Source organism: Canis lupus, chromosome 16 (genome assembly GCF_048164855.1).
Source record: "Canis lupus baileyi chromosome 16, mCanLup2.hap1, whole genome shotgun sequence".
NCBI lineage: Eukaryota > Metazoa > Chordata > Mammalia > Carnivora > Canidae > Canis > Canis lupus.
Window position 1 is genome coordinate 33,288,668 of NC_132853.1, and position 22,168 is coordinate 33,310,835.

General features: G+C 43.9%; 1 protein-coding gene across 3 annotated transcripts in view; it reads left to right on the forward strand.

Annotated features, from left to right (window-relative positions):
* Positions 1–1,107: 1,107 nt before the first annotated feature.
* CA10 (carbonic anhydrase 10) overlaps positions 1,108–22,168 on the forward strand; it is a 474,119-nt gene continuing 453,058 nt past the window's right edge. Inside the window, exons 1-2 of one of the 3 annotated variants that reach the window (XM_072779984.1) lie at positions 1,108–1,197; positions 2,793–3,428. In XM_072779984.1, coding sequence (XP_072636085.1) covers positions 3,368–3,428 — 61 coding nt within the window. In that variant the 5' untranslated portion in view covers positions 1,108–1,197; positions 2,793–3,367. Of the gene's footprint in view, positions 1,198–1,491; positions 1,859–2,792; positions 3,429–22,168 lie in introns of those variants that run through there. The other 2 variants (XM_072779983.1, XM_072779985.1) reach the window with 2 other exon arrangements.

Below are 22,168 nucleotides of genomic sequence, written 5' to 3' on the forward strand. Positions count from 1 at the left end.
AGTAAGTATTATCTTACTGGCATTGGCTTTTAAGGCAAAATGTAGCAGAAAAGATGATCTGTGAGCATTCTGAAAGAATGGATTATGGATTTTTCAATTACAAAACTCCAGCATCTTGCCACATAGCTTGGACATATAAGGTACTCGCTTAATGTATGCATAATTCATTAATAAATAAATGGGTCTTGGTCTAAAAATCCAGGCACCCTGCTTCTTGCTTCCAGAGACAGCTCTCCTGCCGGCAGCAAATTCCACTCCCAAGTGCAGAAGGTCGATCACTGTTCATGTTTCCAAACCCTGGCTAGGGTGGGATCTCTTCATCTGAAGCAAACTGCTTTCTTTTCTTTCCCTTCAAAAAATCCCTTTCGCGCGGTCTACTTTCAAGGCGCGGTGACAAACATCACCCGCATATTTCCCAAAGGGGCTAATGCTCACTCCCTTAGATTCTTTAAATGTTCTGAGGTCTCAACGACTCCCCTGCGGAGAGAGCCTCAAAAGCTCCCCGCGTCAGAATCTTGGGACTTTCTTCATCTGGGCCCAGATCCCTTAACGTGCTGACCCCCTGGAGTCCTTGGCCGTCTTCGGAGACCAGATCCCTTGGCCACACCTCCTTGTTAAAGCAAGTCCGCCGGTGGTTCTCCTTCTCAATCCCCAGAGGCATCAGGACCACACAGCTCCCCAAGTCTGCCCAACCCGAGACGCTCAGGCTGTTGGGCTTGGCTTCCTCCCACCTCCACCCCCTCTCCCGCCACTCTGCAAAAAAGACCCGCCAGACTCCCGGGCAGCTGGAGTCAGTTCAAGAAGCCTGGGTGCGCCGCAGTGTTACTCCTTTTGGCTCCAAGCCCTGCCCCAGCAGATGTCACACCGCCTGGAAGCCTCACTAAATGGACTCCGTGCGCATGAACGGTGGTACCCTCTTTCCTCTTCCCTCTCCACTTATCTAGCCTTCCTGCGTTCATTGGACCGAGACTCACACTGAAATGGATTCTAGACAGCAGAAATAAAAAAGTGTAAAAAAAAAAAAAATCCCCGGCGGCTTTCGTGTGTGTTTGTATTTGTTATTATGTGTGTCCATCCGCGCTTGTGCAAAATCTCCAAACGTCACAGTTGGCAACCCGGACAAGCGCGCCGAGAAACCCGAGATCTTTCCAGGGATTCCCCTCCCTGACCCTCCTCTTCTTCAGCACTCGCAAAGAGGTAGGTCTGGGGATTTCTCAAAGCGCGGCGGCGGCGACAGAGGCAATGCAAATGTTGCCGCGGTGCTTCTTTCCTTCTCTTGCTCCCAGCCCTCTTCTCGGGCGAACGGTCCCGAGCGCAAGGTTTCCTCCCAGTTTCCCGCATCTGCATTCCGAGCGGCTGCCCGCGTGCGCGTCCTTCCCCGGGTGGCGGCGAGCGGCTCTGCGCACCCGCGGCCTCCGGCCTGGGCCTGGGCCTCTGCCGCCGCGGTGGGTGGTGCTCACGCCGCCCCCACCTTCCCCCGGGGCCTCGGAGAGCCGCGCGCTGGGCGTGTGCGCGCGCGCGCGCGGAGTCGGTGGGGGAATCTCCTTCCGTGGAAGCTGCTGAGTGTCGCTGGCAGAGAGTATTCTGGAGCCCAGCAAAAGCCTCCAAAGCACTTGAGCTTCCCCGAAAGAAACACAGAATAAGAGACCGAAAAGGAGGGAAGCCCGCTCCCCGAAAGTCCGGGTTTCCAATAGTCTCGGATCCGCCCGGAGCTGAGCAGAGGCGCAGTTGGCGGCGGCCGCTGCTCGCAGCCGGACTTGGAAAGACGGTTTCCCCCCCTTCGGGGAGGAGGGAGGTGAGGGACTCGCGGGCGAGAGTTGCACCGGGTCTAGGAACGCGCGGAGAGGAGAACTCCGGGGTAAGTAGTGCTCTGGCCCCGGAGAGGAAAGGGGGAAGGAGGAGGGGGGCAGGAGGGGGACGAGAGGGAGAGGGCAGGGAATGAATTATGCAAAAAAAAAAAAAAAAAAAAATCTCCACTATTCCGCAGCAGAGGGAGAGCGCGGCGCAGCGCCCCGGCTGAGCCCCCCCCCCCCCACCCGGGTTCCCCGCGCCCGAGCTGCTGGCGCGAAGTTCTTTCCGAGGAGATGAGAAACTCCCCAATCCCGGAGGGCGACCGGGCGGCCGGGGCCCAGGCGCCCCCAGGCTGGCCCGCGGCTCCGACGCCCGGCGCTCGCCTCCCCCTTCTGGCCGCGCTCAGCCTCGGCTCCCAGGCCCGGCCTCCTGCCTCCGCCCCCGGGCGCGGGGCGGCGGGGCTGCCGCGGGGGCTGGCGGCGGCGGCGGCGGCTGCGGGGCGGGGGGGGGACGCTCACCTGGCCGGGCCGCCCCCGCCCCGCCTCCCCCCCGCCCCCCCTGCCCTCCTCCTCCTTCTCCTCCCCTCCGAATCGGGCAGCGTCGGGCTCCGTAGGCGAGGAAATAACGACCCCTGCAGTTGCATTGCGGAAAATCGCGGCGGCGGCGGCGGCGGCGGCGGCGTTGGCGCTAGTTGCGGGCGATGGAAGCGAGGCAACTGGGGGTTCCGGGGAGCCCAGGAAAATAGCAGAGGAACGGGAGGCGCGCGCGCGACGTGGGGAGCCCGCGGGCCCCCGACGCGCCCGGGTCCCCGGCCCCCGCCTTGGGCGCTCGGCGCCCCGCACGCGCCTCCCGAGCGGGGCTCGCAGGCGGCGGGCTGCGCGCGGACTTGGGGAGCAGGGAGGGTCGGCGGAGGCCGCCGGCGGTTTCGGGCAATAATTCCTGCCTCTCTTTTTCTGTCTCCCCTGTCTGCGGTGTCGTCTCCTCCCCCCGCCCCCCGGCAGCAGGAGGAGAGCGGCCCCGGAGCGCGGCAGCCAGCCTGTGACCATGCCCCGGTGAGGGGGGCGGACTTCGAGGGCAACTTGTCGCCGACCGCCTGGGCTTAGCGAGCGAGCTGCGAGCGCCGGGGGCGCGGAACTGTGCGGCGCGGCCCGGCGGGGGGCTGTCGTCTATGTCTTCTTGGGGCGCCAGGCGGCTCGGGGTCTCGTTTTTGCAGGAAGAGCCCGGCGCTGGTGGCTTCAGGTGGCTGCCGCCGCCGCCGCCGCTGGTGCCGTTTCCGCCCCTCGGGAGAGGCGCAGGGACCGGCGATCGCGGAGACCTCCGGGGCAGCGAGGCATCGGACATGTGTCAGCACATCTGGGGCGCACGTCCGTCGAGCCCGAGGGGAGATTTGCCGGAACAATTCAAACTGCGATATTGATCTTGGGGGTGACTGTCCCTGGCCGGCTGTCGGGTGGGAGTGCGAGTGTGCGCTCGCTCGCAAGTGTGTGCGCGTTTGTATGTGTGTGTGCCGTGTCGGGCTCTCCCCTTCCCCCCCTGTTTTCCCGTCGAGTGATGCACTTGGAATGAGAATCAGAGGATGGAAATAGTCTGGGAGGTGCTTTTTCTTCTTCAAGCCAATTTCATCGTCTGCATATCAGGTATGGGACGCGCTGGAGTCACCGGCGGGTTTGGGTTACGTTGTGCTGTTTGGAATGTGTGGGGTTTTATTGTGCGTAGACTGTCAGGTAGCCTCGCAGGGTGGGGGGGGAAGGGGGTGGCGGCAGAGACCCTCGCAGCTCTTTGGGTTTGCTGCCTTCAGAACTAAAAACCTAAGCCCAAGGGTGTGTGCGCGCGCGTGTGTGTGTGTGTGTGTGTGTGTGTGCGCGCGCGCGCCCAGAGGCGCGCGCTCCTGTGTGTGTCTGTGTGTCCGTGTTGTGGTTAGTGTCTGTATGGAGTCCTGGAACATTGAAGGGGCAGGGATAAGAAAGAAGAGGCAGATGGGTGTTAATTTTCAACTGCTTACCTGGCTGAGAACTCTGGCCAGGAAATCTGAGCCTTGGCACACCCCCACCCCCATCCCCTGGCTTTCAAAGTTCCCAAACTCCGTGGTTCCTAGCTGGCAAGATGGACGCAGAGCCCTGCCCTGCTATCTGGGCACTTTCGAGAGACTGCGGGAGGATGCGGGACTAGAGAGTGCCCCCAGCAGGGACCAAAGGGATGTGGAGATCCTCCCGGCCTTGCCCAAGCACATCAGGACTGGTCTTTATGGTCTGAAACATGCTAGCACGCCCTGCTCCACAGCAAGTAAAGGCAAAACCGGCCTGCAACAACACAAATCATAAATTGCACTCTAGGTTGTAGCCTTTCTTCTTCCCAGAGGCAAGGATGTGCTAGCTCAGACTCACTGACCCCAGGCTACTTGCGCCAGTCGGTCGTTTCAGGAGGTGCTTGGTGGATGGGGTAGGGCTTGTGTCCGCGTCTGTGTGTTGCAGGGGTGTCTGATTTCCAGGCAGTGTGTTTGTTGGTGCAGGGGGAGCCATGAGAAAAAGCCCCAGGATCAGCAGTATTTCCAGGTTCAGTGCAGTGGCTCCTCCCACAGACCGTGTCTTACCGGTTTCCCCTCATACCTGCCATTAAGGTGCCCAGGGTAGGACCCATTTGCAGTGGTCCCCTGTGCCTGCATTCCCTCTGCAGAATTTGGGTCGCAGCCAACTTCCCAGGAAGTCAGCAGAAGAGAACAGGAACCTTGCCCCTGTGAGTAGGCACAGAGGAGGAGCAGCATTGGGGTGAAGGGCCCTGTTTCCTGCCTCCTCCTTCAGCTGGGCCAGTTCCCACCCCCAAAGCCGGAGAGGGTTCTGGATGTTAAAAATCCTTGTCTGTGCTGACCCTGGACCTACTTCCAAATACCACTGTTCAGTTTCAACTTTGTCCTCTTAGGGCAGGAATGGGGAATCGTATATTCAAAATCATTCTGTTTGGGACTTGGCCACCCAGCTAAGAATTTTGCCTTGGAAATATTTCAGAGGTACATTGTATACTTGAGAGACAATAAAAAGTACCTTAGGACCACCCCCAAATCTTCTAGTGGGACCTATTTTACCCTATCCTGCATCTGAGAAGAAAAATTTTCAGGTGACTTATAAGGGTTGATATCAATCATATGTCTAGTAGGAGTGGCTGGATAACATCCTACAAGAGCACATTTTACATATTTCTCTTCTCCGTGTCTGTTTCAAACTCTCTTGGTTTTTTTTTTTTTTTTTAAGATTTTATTTATTCATGAGAGGCACAGAGAGAGAGGCGGAGACACAGCAGAGAGAGAAGCAGGCTCCATGCAGGGGGCCCGATGTGGGGCTTGATCCCGGGACTCCAGGATCACACCGTGGGTCGAAGGCAGGCGCTCAACCGCTGAGCCACCCGGGCATCCCAAACTATCTCTTGTTTCATAATATTTCACTAGTTAGAAAATAGCCCTCCCCTATCTCTCTCCACCATCATAAATAATTGGCAAAGCAGACAAGCCAGCTAAGTCCCTTTAAGATTAACAAAGGGTTAACATTCATTGAAGCTCTGGACACCCCCACCCCCACCCCGGCAGGCCCAATTTCCTTGTCCCCTGTCCCTCTCCTGCCTGTGGCCAGGTCATCACAGGGGAACCATGTGAGAATGAGTCTTTTTAGTCTCCAAAAGAGGCAGTGGTCTCCTTATCCCAGCCATACTTGATTTGGTGTATCAGTAACTAAACTATATAAACATAAGTCTTAGGAGGGGGTTATTTCTAACCCAGAAGAGGTGCTGTAGAGTGTGTGGCCTTTCACATGTATTTACTAAATAATCATCATTGCCATGTAATGAGAGGATAAAAGTGTAAGCAAAATTGCTAGCTATTAGCTAAACACAGAAAACTAGGTTAGCGTTCCAAATGCCTAGTTAGGCTCTGCATTAATTTGCACTTTATGAAAACATTTAGGCAGAGTTGCAACATTATGTACTCTGCATTTACACATCCATAAACTTAATTTTCAAAGGCTGTTCTTTGTCCAGGGCCAAGGTGGCCTCCCTCCTAAAACAACTACTCATTCAGTGATATCCATGTATTAATTCTGATTAGTAATATAACTACGATTCATAGTTGCCACAATTTGGGAGACTTTTTTCCCCATCAAGCAGCCTTAAGAGGTGTAGTTATGCAGTGCACTAAGGTTGAATAATTGTGGCTCAGGGAGAGTTTAGTGGGTCTTTCATTTCTGTTTCTGTGATTTGCAGTTTTAATTTACTCACAACTGAGCTTTACCAAAAGGAACATAACCCTGTGGTCATAGAACCTACTAAATCTTAAATTAAAAAAAAATTAAAAACAAAGCACCTCTCTTCCATCTTGGGATGAATTACCCTCCCCGGTAAATGGGTACTAATTCTTCCTGAGTTACCAGGCATCAGTGATTGATGCATTGAAAGGGTTGACTTCATTACTGGAAAAGGTCAGCAAAAGTCTGCAGTGTAAACATTTTGCAGAAGGAAAATTTTGGCGGTAGATCTGGCCTCTAGTGACTGAATTTCACTTGGTAGCATAGGCTTTCAGGAATGCTCTGGTGCTTTGTGGCTTAGTGTTTTGTTAATCAAGGATTCCTACCCTTACCCCTCCCCATTGCTGCAAATTAAGTGTATCCAAAGCTTTTTCTCCTTGGGTCTGTGTGGATATATTTCTTAAAATACAGAGCCCTGGCCTTGGTATGTTTGATGGCTCTGAACTAATCCTTTGGTTGTGATGAAGCTGTCAGCATATGGGACTGGGGGTCAGCTTGACCACACTTAACTGTTGGGGATGTAGCATGTGTGCCTTCCATTTGCGAGATCGTATCCATTTTGGCTACTTAAGGACAGCACAGCTAGGTTTAAGAGGGAATGCCATGATCTGGGAGTTCTTCTGTTCCACATCAGATTCAGATGTCATTTTGCCGAAAGTGTAAGGCAGCGAAAATCTGTGAAGAGGAGAGAAGGAGAGCGAGAGGGAGGGAGGGAGGGAGGGGGAGAGAGAGAGAGAGAGAGAGAGAGAGAGAGAGAAAACCAGGATGATTTTTCCCTGTGCTAGCTAGAGCACCATTCCATTCTTACAAAAGCAGCTCAGATCAGCGAGAATGAATGCTTAGCCGCGCCAGGAGAGAATTTCCTGGTCCAAAGACAGCTGTCTGATTTAATTTCCACAACACATCCTATTTGCCTCTATGTCACTTCGCTTCTTTGTTACTTTATTCATAATAATAAGAGCAATAACAATTAGAATTATATGTTGCTTTCATTTATATTATATAACATTGCACGTATTTTAATTCATCTCTTCTTAGAGTCTGTAGGATACTTTAAAGCTGAGGCAGCCAAAGCCCACAGTGCTTCAGCATGCAGGATTCACATCCAGGTCTAACTGAGTCAGAATTCAATATATCATTTCCTTTTGGCTCAAGGTTTCTTTTGAATGTTTTTTTTCAGTATTTTTTTTTAGTGATGTCTCCAGATTGAACGAATGAGTTATGTTAAATAGATGAGAGTCTTAGTTTGGAAGTGGAAGTTTAGGGTGATTACAGTTCAGTACTAGAAATAAGGTAGCATTTGAGTTGTGTATGACTGTCCATCAAACAGCTGAGACTATTGCCCAGGTTTACCACCAGCATCTTATGATCAGGAATCCCTATAAGCAAGGAATATTTCATACATTGTTTTCCTAATTGGAAAATTAAAATGGTTTCACTTCGGTGTCTTTACACATAGAAAGGGGATAATAGCACATACCTCATACTTTTGTTACATGGATTAAGTTAAACGTGTTCATTGTTTTTCACTTCGCACAATATCTGAGGCATAGGAAGCTTGCATTAATATAATTTTTCCCCTACAAATCAGGCATTTCACAGGTTTGTGAAGCCATGAAAGAACAGCCTTTACCATCTTCACTTTCAACTTGTTTAAAAGCAAAACAGAAAATCATGAGCAAGCACATTTTATAACATTGAGCATGGATCCTACTTTAAAGGAGGCCTTGGCTTAACAACTTTGAACTCTTAATTTTCCTTCTCATATAAATGAGACTGGTAGCATTGGGCTTTGGTGAGTATTATGAGTAAAACCCACTTTATCTCTGTGAGCCCAGTACTGAGGTGAGGCTTGGAAAGTTTAATAAATCACCTGGGAACAACATAGTACTTATTACCTTGGGGAGCAACAGAATGTTCTTCTTTCTGCTTGTAAACTCTGTATTAACCCAGCTTTAAAGTGCTTCCAAGATGGCAAACTACGTATACTGTCAATAGGACTTGAAAGAGAACATTCTATTGAATTCAAAAAGAGCCCTCATCCCAGCAAAGACTACTTATCTGATGATCTCATTGGTGGTGTGCTTTCTTTAAATGCAGTTTGCCATGTGATGTCATATAGCCCAGTCACTGACAGATACCGTCATCATAGATGGGATTTTCTCGTCCATCTGAGTAATATAAAACCTATGGAATAAAGAGAGATGCCAATGTGGAGATGTCAGTTTTCTCAGGGTGGAGGGGAAGTTTGATTTCCATCCTAGACCTACATCAGTCCCTAATACCTCAACTTTTCACCTTGATTAAGCATTACATATTTGGACCTAGGATTTAGGTCAGGAAGAGATCCAGGCATCATAAATATGTATGGTGGCAAGCCTTTGTAGAAGGAATATGGAAGCTAGAAGACCCACCCTGCAGTCAAACTACTTGCTTAATTACCTCTTTGGGTGATTCCTTTAGCCTCTTAGAATCTTAGTTTCCTCATCTGTAAAATAAAAACGGTAACGTCTTTGCCCATTTCAGTGAATTGCTGAGGGAAACTACAGAGGGAGATCCTGAATGTTCTTGGTGCAAATGTAAAGTATTTGTGTCTTTACTACATTATGGAATGATCCATGCTTAAGGTATAGTTACAAACTCAAAGCTGAGATACAAATAATGTAGAGTGAGGTAAAATAATATGAATAATGCTTAATAGTTAAGATATGACAGCAAAGTTGTAATACACAATAGGTATAGTGATATGAAACAAGAAAAATGCCTATTGTTTTGTAAATGACATACATGCTGCAGAAGAGAAGTCCAGATGTGAAGGAAAAGGAGGATATTGGTTAGATGTTGGGGTTTTGGAGAGAAGAGATGGAAGGACTACATCATCCAAAGAGGGATAGGAATCAGTGACATACAGGGAAGACAGTCCCAATTGGAATAAAAGGTTCACTTTATGACACTGGCAAGTTGGGATGACCCCACGTTAGGAGCTGTTGAGTTGAGAGTATGGAGTGTGTTCAGATATTTAATTTTACGGTGATTTTAATTTTTTTTTATTGTGGATCTTTGCATGCGTTCAATGGATTGAACTTGTTTGAAATCCTAATATTTATTTGGGTTTTAAATTTGGGTTGCAAGTTTCTAGCTACTGCGGTACTTTGCATAGTTTGTAGGCTACTGGGATTGTAGATGGTTGGGTTTTGAGGGACACTTCAACTTTCTCATCTGTAAAATGGAGATGATACTTAACTTCCTAAGGGTGTTGATCCTACAGGGTAATTGTAAGGAGCATCTGTAAAATGCTAACGTGGTACCTGGAATACATCTACCATGGGTCAAATCGCACATATCATATGAGAGTGAGCATGGGCTTTGGAATCAAGATAGGCCTGTACATAATATCCCTCCCTTGGGCATTTTCTCCCTCTGTGGGGTCTTAGAGGAGTTATTTTTTTAAAGGTTTTATTTATTAAAAAAAAGATTTTATTTATTTATTCATGAGAGACACAGAGAGAGGCAGAGACATAGGCAGAGGGAGAAGCAGGCTCCCTGTGGGGAGCCCCATGTGGGACTCAATTCCAGGACCCAGGGATCATGACTTGAGCCAAAGGCAGAAGCTCAACCACTGAGCCACCAGGCACCCCCTTAGACAAGTTCTTTAACTTCTCTATGCCTCTATAAAATCTGCAAAGTGAGGATTGGAGAAAATATACGTAAGATGCCCCCATGGCACCTGACATGTAGTAGTAGTCAACTCAGTGAATGAGAGCTACTCTCATAAAATCATCACCATCATTGTCATCAGTAACTATCCTTATTGACACTTCAGACCTGTTCTTATAAATTCCAATAAATAATTCAGTCATTTCTTTAGGGTTCAACAAAATAGTATTGCCAGCTAACAATGTATCAGGCATAGGAATCACAAAAATGAACACCTGGTCCTTGGTTTTTCTAAGATGATACATGTCAGGGGATAGAAGTGGATACAAGTGGGGAAGAGAAGGGATTCATAGAGGAAAAGGCATTTGAACAAGGTTGGAGGAATACCTGAGGTTTCAAAAGAACATAAAAAAAAAAAAAAGACATACCATGAAGCAAGAATAGTAGGTTGATAGACAAGGAATGAAAAAAAATCAAGGATCAGAAGTTGGTTGATTGGACATATGGAGTGGATATGGAGTGGCTGGGCTGGAATAAATGACTGGAGACAGGACTGGAAGAATAATCTGGGGCCAGTGTGGAGGGTTTTGTTAGCCAGCAACAGAAGTTTAGACTTTATCTTTTAGTTATGATATGAGGAGCTAAGGTGAAGGTTAGGAAAATGACATTAAAAAAGGCTTATGTGGAATTCTTTTAAAATTCTGATTGCAATAAGCAATAATTTAGAAAACCAGTTCCTTGTCTTCTTGTCAGCCTTTATTCTTGCTCACAAAACCCATTTTAAAAATACTGGTCTAATAGATTAATTAGGCCATTATGGAACATTCTGAGTGACAGACCTTTAAAAAAAAAAAAAAGTCAGTTGTCCTATCTGTTATGGACCTGGTTTACCCTAATCTTTGAGATTTGGTATTTTCATGTGAAGCAAATGCAAATGTCTCCAATTTTGTACTTGAATAACGACCATAACATTAATAGTAATGTCTTTAACATTAGACAAAGGCTAACAGAGATGAATCATCTATGCGTGCTTTTGTGCCATGAAGATTGTGCACCAAGCAATAGATGTCCTAGTTGACATGCAGCAGATGCTTGAAGCACTGCAAAGCATGTTACAGCAGTTTTACCTTATTCTACTCTGCACTCGTCTTTCCAATAGACTCCACGTTCACTTGGGAGAGTGTACTCATGGCCCACTAAATTATATCCCCATTTTATCCTCTCGAAGGTCCAGTTACAATAGATCAAGTGTAGAGACCTAAAATAAAATGTCTTCCTTTGTCCACTTAATCATTCAGGATGTATGGAGGGTGCACTATACGTAAGGTCATGGGGATCCAACAGGAATGAGTCAGACATGGACCTTTCCCTCCAGCAATTCACAATCTAGTAAGAGACTAATTTGAAAAATATTAGTAGTGACAGCAGAATCCTATAAGTATTGAGAAGGGACGTCTGATTCATTCCAGAGATGGGAGGGAGGGAGGAACATAGTGTTATAAGATGCCTAGGCTGAGTCTTGAGAGGTGGAGGATTTTTGCTGATTGACCAGGAGAAGCATGACAGGGTTGGGGGTGGGGTCTGGGGGCGGTGATCACAAGAAAGAACTTTTGCAAAGACAGGACCACTAGATAAGACAAATATGAATTCAGGAGGCTGTCAAGAGGTCAGTATGGCAACCCCTAGAGAGTGTGGTGTGATGGATTAGATTGAGATCCAGGAGGTTGGGGAGATAAGATTCTAATAACAGTAACATATTGCATACATACATTGTTGATAAAAACCACCCTTGCACCTCTCTGTGCAGGGAAGGCCTTTAAAGGCCCAAGAAGTAGCTCTTGCTACGTCTTTTACTTTATTGGAAGCAGATGAGTCAGGGTTAAAGTTTTGGGCTCAGGTCCAGCTATGCTTCTTTTGGGCCCAGATCACTGGTTCTTTTCCAGTGTTACCTCTAGTTCCAGGTGGCTTCCCAGAAACTTCTGAAATAATCCAGATATGCATTACAGGATTTATCCCCTTACTTAGTCTCCATTTTTTAAATACTAGGAAAAAAACAGAACCCTACTGACTGACCCTGGAGTTTGCAGTATGCCAATTTTCTTCTTCTCTTTGATAATTGAGTCTTTCCTATAACTTTTTTCAGTTTTCGTCTCATGGAACCCTAAACAAAACTTGAGAGGGTTTACATCATGCAGGGATTGGGGTGGGGAACTGTGAGTGGTAAGAGATGGTCAGAGAGTACATTGACAACAAACTGTAATTGCTGTTTATTAACGAGATTGGTGTGGTAATGGCAGAGCCAGTGTTTGGGTTTGATTACATTTGCATGAAGGTACCATCAGGATGGCGGCAGAGGGATTGTCAGTGGCTGTGAAGGAGACAGCCTACCAATGCCTTTTCTCCTCATCTGTGACCTTTGTCACAGCAAATGCAGAATTAATCTTTAACTTTGTCCAATACTTCATGGCCAGTGGCTGAAGGGGCTGGCAATAGGAAATGAAGCCTGTGACTTTCTGGTGAGTTTTCCAGAGCCAAGTCCTGCTGGTTTCACAACACATTTGGTAGCAATGCCAGCATTGGAATAAACATTTACTGAAGGATATGAGTCAACATATTCCCCTTCCGCTGGCCCCTCTTCCTACCACACACAGCTACCTGTCACCCTCAAGGAAAACAATTTTGATGGCAGCACTTACGGAGTGAAAGAGGCCATTCTTCCTCTGTGAGGTTGGGATAATAATAAATACTCCCACAGGATTCTTGAAATGAATATCTAAAGTGATATATCTATGGGAGGGCCCTGCCCCCTACCCCTAGTGTTTACCATGCCAGGTCATTTCTTCATCAAATGCTAATGAATGCCTCCTTTGAGGGAGGTGCTGGACCAGGCAACTGTAGTGAGCAAAGCCCCCACGATCTTTGTCCTTGTAGAATGTATAGTAGGTGATACATAAATATTGTGGGTTTTTTCCCCATTGCTCTAACCAGTGCCTTTCATTTAGTACATACTCAATAATGAATGACTGAATTAATACATTAATGAATAACAAGAAGTGGTTTAGAATGGCTTTCATGGGAGAATGGGAGACAAGATTTGAGGCCAGGAGAGCGCAAGGAAGAAGATCTCTGTTAGCTGCCCTTTAACTTCTACCCCATGGGGTTCTTTGAGCATGCAGAGTCAGAGAGAACTGGAACTTTCCCTGGGGAGCAACATATTCGATAGCTTTCTATTTCCTTCTAAGACTCAACTCATATCTGCATTAGACAAGCTCAGTGTTAGTTGAGGCACTTGGAGTTGTTTAAAATGTATTTTGGCTTCTTTGTGTTCTGTGATTCCACACTGTGAGACTTGAACCAGGACAACCGAGGATCAGGGGATGCATTGTTGTTCCCTTTTCCGTGTCATCTCGTTCCTATTAAAGGACATCACTTAGGATATGGCACTTTCTTGTTGTTGGATTCCAGCTTGAGAAGCCGGCACTTGAGAAAGCTCCCTGTCCCATAGCATTGCTCCAGAGTGCTTTAGCAAAAAAGCCCACCCACGCTTTTCTGGACTCTGGTTCTTAAGGTATTTGCAATCTTGTGTCAGAGAATTTGACTTCTCCCTCTGGCCTTCTGCAACAGAACTGTGGTGTTGCCCAGTAGTTCATACCAGTGGGGAGACTCTAGGCCCTAGAAATTGAAGGGATATTAGAAATTTGCTCTTCCCGGCTGCGCATTCTGCCTATAATCTTCTAGGTCATCTCTACAGCTGTGGGGAAATGCTCAGTTGGATGGTTTGTTGTTAGTTTGCTTGTTGATTTAATTACAGACAGAAATAAGGGGAGCTTACAGAAAAAAGGCTCCTACCTTTATCTTCTCCATAGATACATGGCGATGATACTAACAGAAAGTGAGGCATCTGCGAGTAATGCATTCCTGCGAGTATAGCCCCAGTGTGAATAGGAGTGTCACTGGATGGCTGACTCTTTCGATCACCGTGATGATACCAGCAATAAGTCCCAGGGGCTCTAACACCTGCCAAATGAAATATAAAGTAGGGAAGTCATTATTTTTTGTGTCTGTAACAAGCTCCATCCCCGTTTTTCCACTGTGGTGAAGAAGTTCTTGGCGGCTTTTTGACCTGTGTCTTTGAAGTGCTATGTTGTGGCTAAATGAGACTCTTATGCATTTTAAGTGCATAAGTTGGTGGCACCCTTTATTTTTTTCCCCTCTCCTATTCTTATGACTGCTGAAATGGCAGCTTGACTGAGCCAGGTAAAGTCTTGTATCCCATCTAAAGGCAGGAGCTGTTGAACAAATGAATGAATGAAGAGTTGTATCTGTGCATTTGCCGTCCACGCTGAAGGTGTGTTCAAGTGAAATGCTCCTCCTTGATCAGTGCTCCTTGTGAGTTGGGGACTGCATATGTTGGTGTTTGGGCGCTGCACACAGGAGTGATGCTGGAAGTCAGTGGGTTAATTTTAATGCTCAATCACAGTATCAAAGGAAATTGAGGAAAACAAACATTTCTTATAGACTGAATTTTTATTTGCCAAAGTTTGCAGTTCCAACATCTTTTCAACCTTAAATCTTTATTCTTTTTCTTTTTTTTTTAACTTTACACTGTATTAAGTATTTTTCCATGTTGCTTCCTAGTTATGTCAGCTCAAGAAATCCCAGACTTTGTGATAGCGAAATCTTGATGACCTAACACAGTAGAAGCTTACTTCCTGCTCACATTAATTGTTCATTGGTGTCAATGCATGTGTGTGTGTGTGTGTGCACGTGTATGCATGTGTGTGTGTGTGTGTGTGTGTGTGTAAGGTATATAAGGGCATGGTGAAGATGGAGGAATAAAAGGGAAGGAATCTTGTCTTTATAGTGACTTGGAAGTCTCAAGGCTGATGGAGGCTCTGTTCTCTTCAAGATAGGGCTCCCAGTGTTGTCCCTTCCAGTGTTTCTCCAGCAGATGGGGAAAAAGCATATGGAGAAGGATCATGAGAGAGATTTTATGGACCAAGCGGGAAAGCTGTGCACATCATTTTCAGTCACATGACCACCTCTTATTGCAGAAGAGCTTGGGAATCGTAGGCTAGACTTGTTGAGTTGCTGAGGGAAAATGGTTTGATGAACTATTAGTTGGTATCTGCCACCTTATTGTTCATGACTTTGTAATAGTTCCATATAATTTATTCATCGAAAATACCATCATTTATATTTATCTTTTTTCTCTGCTTTTGAGAACTGTGTTTCTAGCTTTTGCCATTTTTGGGGGTATATGTTTTTTTGTCTGTAAATATTTCTTTTTTTAAGTTCTTATTTAAATTCCAGTTAGCATATGCTGTGATACTAGTTTCAGATGTACACTATAGTGATTCAACACTTCCACACTATACCCGGTGCTCATCACAGTAAGTGTGTACTCCTTCATCCCCATCACCTATTCCACCCATCCTCCCACCCAGTTTCCCTCTGGTAACCATCAGTTTGTTCTTTATAGTGAAGAATCTGTTTTTTAGTTTGCCTTTCTTTCTCTTTTTTCCCCCTTTACTCATTTGTTTTGTTTTCTAACTTTCATATAAGAGTGAAATCATATGGTATTTGTCTTTCTCTGACTTATTCTACTGAGCATAGTACTCTCTAGGTCTATCCAAATTGTTGCAAATGGCAAGATTTCATTCTTTTTGATGGCCAAGTAATATTCCATTATATATAATGAAATATATATATTCTTGGATATATTGTATATATGTGAGTATGTATATACACACTTCTCTTCTTTGTCTATTCATCAGCCAGTGGACACTTGGGTGGTTTCTGTAATTGTAGATCATACTGCTATAAATATCAGGGTGCATGCATCCATTTGAATTAGTATTTTTGTATTCTTGGGTAATGGTAGTGCATTTGCTGGATTGTGGGGTAGTTCTTTTTTTTTTTTTTTTTTAACTTTTTGAGAAAACTTCATAGTGTTTTCTGGAGTGCCTGCAACAGTTTGCAATCCCACCAACAGTGCAAGAGGGCTATGTTTTCTCCACATCCTCACCAATACTTGTTGTTCCTTGTGTTTTTTATTTTAGTCGTTCTGACTGGTGTAAGGTGATATCTTACTGTGGTTTTGATTTGTATTTCCCTGATGATTAGTGATGTTGAGCATCTTTTCATGTGTCTGTTGGCCATCTGTATGTCTTCCTTGGAAAAAATGTGTAATCGTGCCTTCTGCCCATTTTTTAATTGGATTATTTGATTTTGGGTATGGAGTTTTATAAGTTCTTTATGTATTTCGGACACTAATCAGATACGTCATTTGCAAATATCTTCTCCAATTCTGTAGGTCGCCTTTTAGTGTTGCTAATTATTTCTTTTGCTGCATAGAAGCTTTTTTGTTTTGATTAAGTTCCAATAGTTTATTTTTGCTTTTATTTCCCTAGCCTCAGGAGACATATCTAGAAGGAAGTTGCTATGGCTAATGTCAAAGAGGTATAGATATTTATTTCTATTGAACTATTTCTTTAAAATTATCCCAGTATTGTGATAACTGGGTAAAACAGTATGAAATGTTTATGGTTTTACCATAATACATCCTTTAGTAATGTGCAACTTTTTTATAAGTCTCCAGGAGTACACCTGAATTCCTTGAGGAAGTAAACAAGCATATAGAATAGTGATTAAACTTTCAAAGATCCTTTCAACAGTGGCCCACCCCAGGAACTATTAAGCAAAAACCAAACAGTATTTCAAAATGTTACTTTGCTTAATAAGTCAGATGACAGGAAACGATGGTTAAGAACAAGGAAAAAAAACCTTCCTAAATCCAGAATTTTGAGACATCTTAAATATTGTTCCAAGAACATATTTCTATAAATTATAGGGAAGAGCAAATCAGGTGGATGGCAGAAAAGATTAATGGAATGGAAATTAGGAAACATTGATGTTAGTGTTAGCTTTGCTGCTACCAGCACTGTGATTTGGGGGAAATTATTTTATTGGCTTGGGCCCCGGTTTTTTCCTTTTAAATAAGGGTATTAGACTAGATAATATCTAGGTCCCTTTCCAACTTGGAAATTTTATAATAGTAAGAGACTTTTACAGGAAGTTATACAAGTTTGCTGTGATGCTAAACTTTCTCAGTTCTGGAAATGTCGAGGCAGAAAGATTAAATTGCAGGAAGAACTTTCATGACTGTGAGTGGGCAGGAGAGTGGCAGATGACTCCTGAGATTGGCAAGTATCAGATAAGGTGTGGGATGCGAGAATAACCCAAACTATACTTGTAAGATGACCTTCTAGCTCCTAGTAAGACCCTTGGAAGTAGTCAAATTGTTATCATTGATTACTTCATCAAAGCAAATACTGAAAACCATGTGGTCTGTATTTTGGAGTCTTAAAACTTCACCTCGTGTTTTGTGACCTTGGGAAGTTACTTAAAATCTCTAATCTTTAGTATTCTCTTTCGTAGACTGGAAGTAAAAACATTTGTCTTTGGAGTTAAGAGAGACTGAAATTTTAAAACTCAGCATAGTGCTTAGCACATAGAATGCACTTGATAAATGGTTTTGTATTGTTATGGCTGAAGCTGAAAGAACAAAAGATGTTGGGCAAAATTAGGAAAGGAATTTGGCAATATCATGTAAAACATGGGGATTAAATGAGCCAATTCATGTGAAAGTGTTTAGCACAATGCCTGCACATAACATATAATCAGTTGAGGTTGGTTGAATCTGATTCACCAGGGGAAGCTAGGATGTTTGGGGAATATTTTAAAGGTAATAAGACAGAAGACAGTCCTGTCTTTTTCATAAAATGATCTTCAGAGGCAATTTACCGAGTTTAGCCCACATTTTTTTAATAACTAAAAATATATATATATATATTTAATGCCACATTATTTTCATATTACAAATAGAGTTTAGATTTATCAAGGCCTTCATATAGGTATATGATCTCATGGAATCCAGTAAATATTTGGCCTTGAGATTGGTGGCATAAACAAAACCCTGAGTCAGAAACTTGCTCATGGTTTTTCTTGCTTGATGCATGAGCAAATGTTGGCTTATTGGCCAGAACCATAAAGAAATGAGGTATTAGGTTCTAATCCATTTGTGATAGGAGATATAATATTTACATGTTCTAAAACTATCCTTTGCTCATTTCTTACTGGAATTTGGTCGCTCTATTTTCTTTTCCATTATTCAATCTTGCCAGCTTCCCCAACCACTAATTTATGCACATGGTAACCTTAACCATGTTTTTTTTTTTAAACAAATTTGCAACCTGAAACGATAGTTTTGATTTATGTTTTATAGCCACTTGAGAGAATAATTTTTTAAATGATAATTAAATGCTGATCTATTCCTGGGATTGCGACATGGTTTCCTTTCAAATATATCTGATCTGAGAATTTCAGCAAAAGGCATAAAAGAAAAACCAACAAGAAGTCGGACAGATGAAAAATGCTGTACTGATGTTAAGTAAAGACAAGCAAACTGTGACCTAAGCATATTTGTCTCTAGGGAGCCAGCTTGGGAGCTTTCCTGAGTGTTGGGGTTTTTTGTGAGATTTTTTTCCCCAATCACGTTGGTAGAGCCTGGATTACAGCTGAGGATGGGGAGATTAATGGCCTGTTGTGGCTAATCCACTAAACCCCTACTCCTGTTTCTCTTAAATTGATTGAATTTAGAAGAGCTGAAGATACACTCACAGCAGCTAGCCTGATATTAGAGCCCAGTGAATTAATGAAAGCTAATAGCTCTAGGTACATGTAAGGAAGAATGGAAACTTCACAGAACATAGTCCCTTTTTGCATTAGGAAGTTATTTTATTTTTTCAAATATTTTTATTTATTTATTCATGAAAAATACAGAGAGAGAGAGAGAGGCAGAGACACAGGCAGAAGAAGTAGGCTCCATGCAAGGAGCCTGATGTGGGACTCGATCCCAGGTCTCCAGGATCAGGCCCTGGGCTGAAGGCGGTGCTAAACCGCTGAGCCACCCAGGCTGCCCAGGAAGTTATTTTATTAATTGCATATTAGACTAGATCCCAATGTGTTGTTCCATAATATTTTTTAGAGAACATTTTTACATGATTACATTTTAAAAGTATAACCCTAATATAACCCAATTTTAAGTAATTGAGAGAAGAATAGAAAACAGATTATCTATAATCACATAACCTCAATGCAACTATTATTAATAGTTTGTTTTCCTCTAAGTCTTTACTTATAAGCATTTTTAGTTATTTGAAATTTTATTCTGCTATTATGATTGAACAAAAGTCATGTAAGATAAATACACGGTTTATATGCTTTAAAGCAAGTCCTGCCTAACATGTAGACAAAAGCTACATTAAAATAATTATGTATGTAGATGGATAGATATGGGATTGATGAAAAAAATCACAATTTTATGCTAAATTAGTGAACTCATATTGGATAAAATTCGAACAGAATTTAAATTTCTAAATCTTTAATTACGAATCTGTCGCTCTTAAAAAATAATTAGTAGGAAGATGAAAAGATAAGAAATGTAATTATAGTATTGGGGATTTTTGAGTAGGGAAACACTTGGAAGAGACAATTTAGAAATGAGGTTTTAAAAAATGTATCATTTAACTATTAAAACACAGAAATATATTTGAATGGATTGGTTAGCTATTTGAGACAGACCTAGGTTTAAACCCACACATTGCCCCTTCCAAGCCGAAAGACTTGGAATAAATGAACTTCTTGCACATCTCTGTTTTCTAATCTGTAAGATGGGGATAAAAAAAACCGCCTCTGATTTTTTTGGTAAGTGTTAAATGGCATATGAAAGTAAAGCACTTAGGATGTCATGATTGGGCATGTAGTAACTTATTAGCTTAATAAATGTGACCCATTAGTAACATGACATTCATAACGTGCTTGCAGCCAGCCACACCATCTCTGCAGAGGAAGCAGATTCTTTGAGTTACCTGCTTTGTAGGGAACATTGCTGTAGAAGTTCAGAAACCTTCACATCTCCCCCTGATTCTACGAAAAGAGTACGCGCTGTGAAAATTGATGCTGAAATGTTGTCTCTCATTCTCCTTCCAGCTTTGCTCCAGCTTGCTTACTCTCCATCCTGCAAACACACTTCGCACATACATACCCTGTGCCTTTGCCCGTTGTATTTCCCCACCTGGTTTTCACCCACCTGAACCATACGCATCTTGTAAGTTCGGCGGGGTGGGGGCGGGTAGGCTCCTTCTCTATAAAGGCTGTAGCGATCCATCACATTAGAAGGGCCTCCTTGGTTCTGTGCACCCCACTGGCTCTTCCTGTCTCCAGTGCTGCTCATTACTGACCTGTCTTCCTCCCTCTGTCAGATGGAAAACTCCTGGTGGTCAAGACACATCTAGTCTACTTGTGTTTTGTGGTCTTGCTCCTAGCACAGCATGCTGGTTGGGTAGGTTTTACTCCCCAATCTGTAGTGATAATTACAGGATTGTTTGCAGATATTCCAAGTAGTGTCTGTTGATTTGAGTTTTATTACCTCTTCCTACCTAGTCCCTGTTAGAGATACTACCACTTAGGACAGGGCTCAGCAGACAGTAGCCTGGAAGCCAAACCTGGCTTGCTGCTTAGCATCATAAACAAAGTTTTCTTGGAACACAGCCATGCTCATTCTTTCATTTGTCTTAGGCTGTTTTTATACCACAGCAGCAGACTTGAGTAGCTACAACAGAGACTGTATTGCCTGAAATGCCTAAAATGTTTACTGTTTGGCCATGTACAGAAAAAAATTGCAACCCCTAATGCAAACAATTGATTAGAGTGTTTCCAACAGATAGAATAATAAACTGAGTGCCTGGGTCATCCATTTTCTTCAAAAAGATTAGTTAAATTATATATGAAATCTATGAAATTATATATGAAAGAATAGTTAAATTATATATGAAAATAATTATTTTTCAAAGCCTTGAGGCTTTTGAACTACAGAATTATCTTGACTTTTGGGGGTGTCTTGACAGTCTTGATCACCCCAAGGAGGCAGTTCCTTAAGTACCTACGACTGTCAGAAACCAAAAAAGAACTCTTAGTTTGTGCTGATTTGGATTTGGATTTGTAAAACTTCCTTTGCTGTCAGAGGAGCTTGGAGTAGCTCTGGCCTTGCCCAGGCAAACATTCTGAAGGGAAGCCACCCTCCCCTAAGGGATGGTTTGTGCTGGGGATGGCAGCTTGGCAGGGAAAGAGCTAGCTTTCTGAGAGTACAGTTCTGCTGCCAACTCTTTGAAAAAATAACCCTCCTCTTTAGGGAATGTGAAGGTCAGACCATATTCAGAAATAAGAACATCACCTGGAAAGACAAGCAATTTTAGGAATGACAACCTGAAAAATCAAACCTTTCCCCCTGATGATTGAGACAGGCCAGACACATAACCTGAGCCATGATCAGTTTCTGCACTTGGACAGAGCATTTTCTCCCAAATAACAAGCTAAATGAGTTTTGCTGGGCTCTGGGAGATGGTTGTTGTCCTCCCGGGACAGTTGGGGAAATTGAAATCAAGAAACAGCAGCTTAGCCTGGCCACAGAAGGAGTAGATTCTGGTAAGGATCCCACGGGACTCACAGGAGCTGGATTCCCAGCCCTCTTAGACATGGCTCTTGCACTGAGAAGCCGCTAAAACGGATTTCAGAATGCTGCTTGATAGAGACTCTTTAGAACTCTAGAGCAGGACTTGGCAAACAGTGGCCCACAGAGCAAATCTAGCCTGCTGGCTGTTTTTATAAGGCCAGGAGCTAAGAATGATCTTTACATTTTTAAATGAATTAGAAAAAAAAGAAACAAAAGAAGAAGAGTATGGACCAAATTTTGGTCCATAACTAAAATTGTGCTGAAATCCAGCCATACCTACCCATTCATTTATGTATTATCTACTGTCTGTGGCTGCTTCTGCATGACAACAGCGGAGCTGAGTAGTTGTATCAGAGCCTATAACCTGCAAAGCCTAAAATATTTATTGTCTGGCCCCTTCACAGAAAAAAAAAAAATCTTGCCAACCCCTGTTCTAGTGTGACTGTGATATAATAATGAAAATAAACTTTATTGAAGTGGAATATGTATAAAATGCACTCATTGCAAATCTACTATTTGGTGAGTTTAGGGAAAGAATACAGTTATGTAACCACCACCACCATCAAGCTACTGAACATTTCCATCATCCCCCACATTTTCTTGCGCCCCTTTGGAGTCAATCTGTCTGTAGTTCAATCCTTGAACTCAGTCAACCGCAGATCTGATCTCTGTCAATAGTAGCAGCTTTTAAATGTCTGTTTCCTGAGCATTTTGGACTAGAGACTAAAGGAAGGTGGTGGTTAGGGACGTGTGAAAACAAGTTGATTTTATTCTTCCTTGTGAAAATTTCTTCACTCACTACAAACATCCATTCCAGACAACTACTTCAGTGTTTCTAATATTAGTAACTGACAGACAT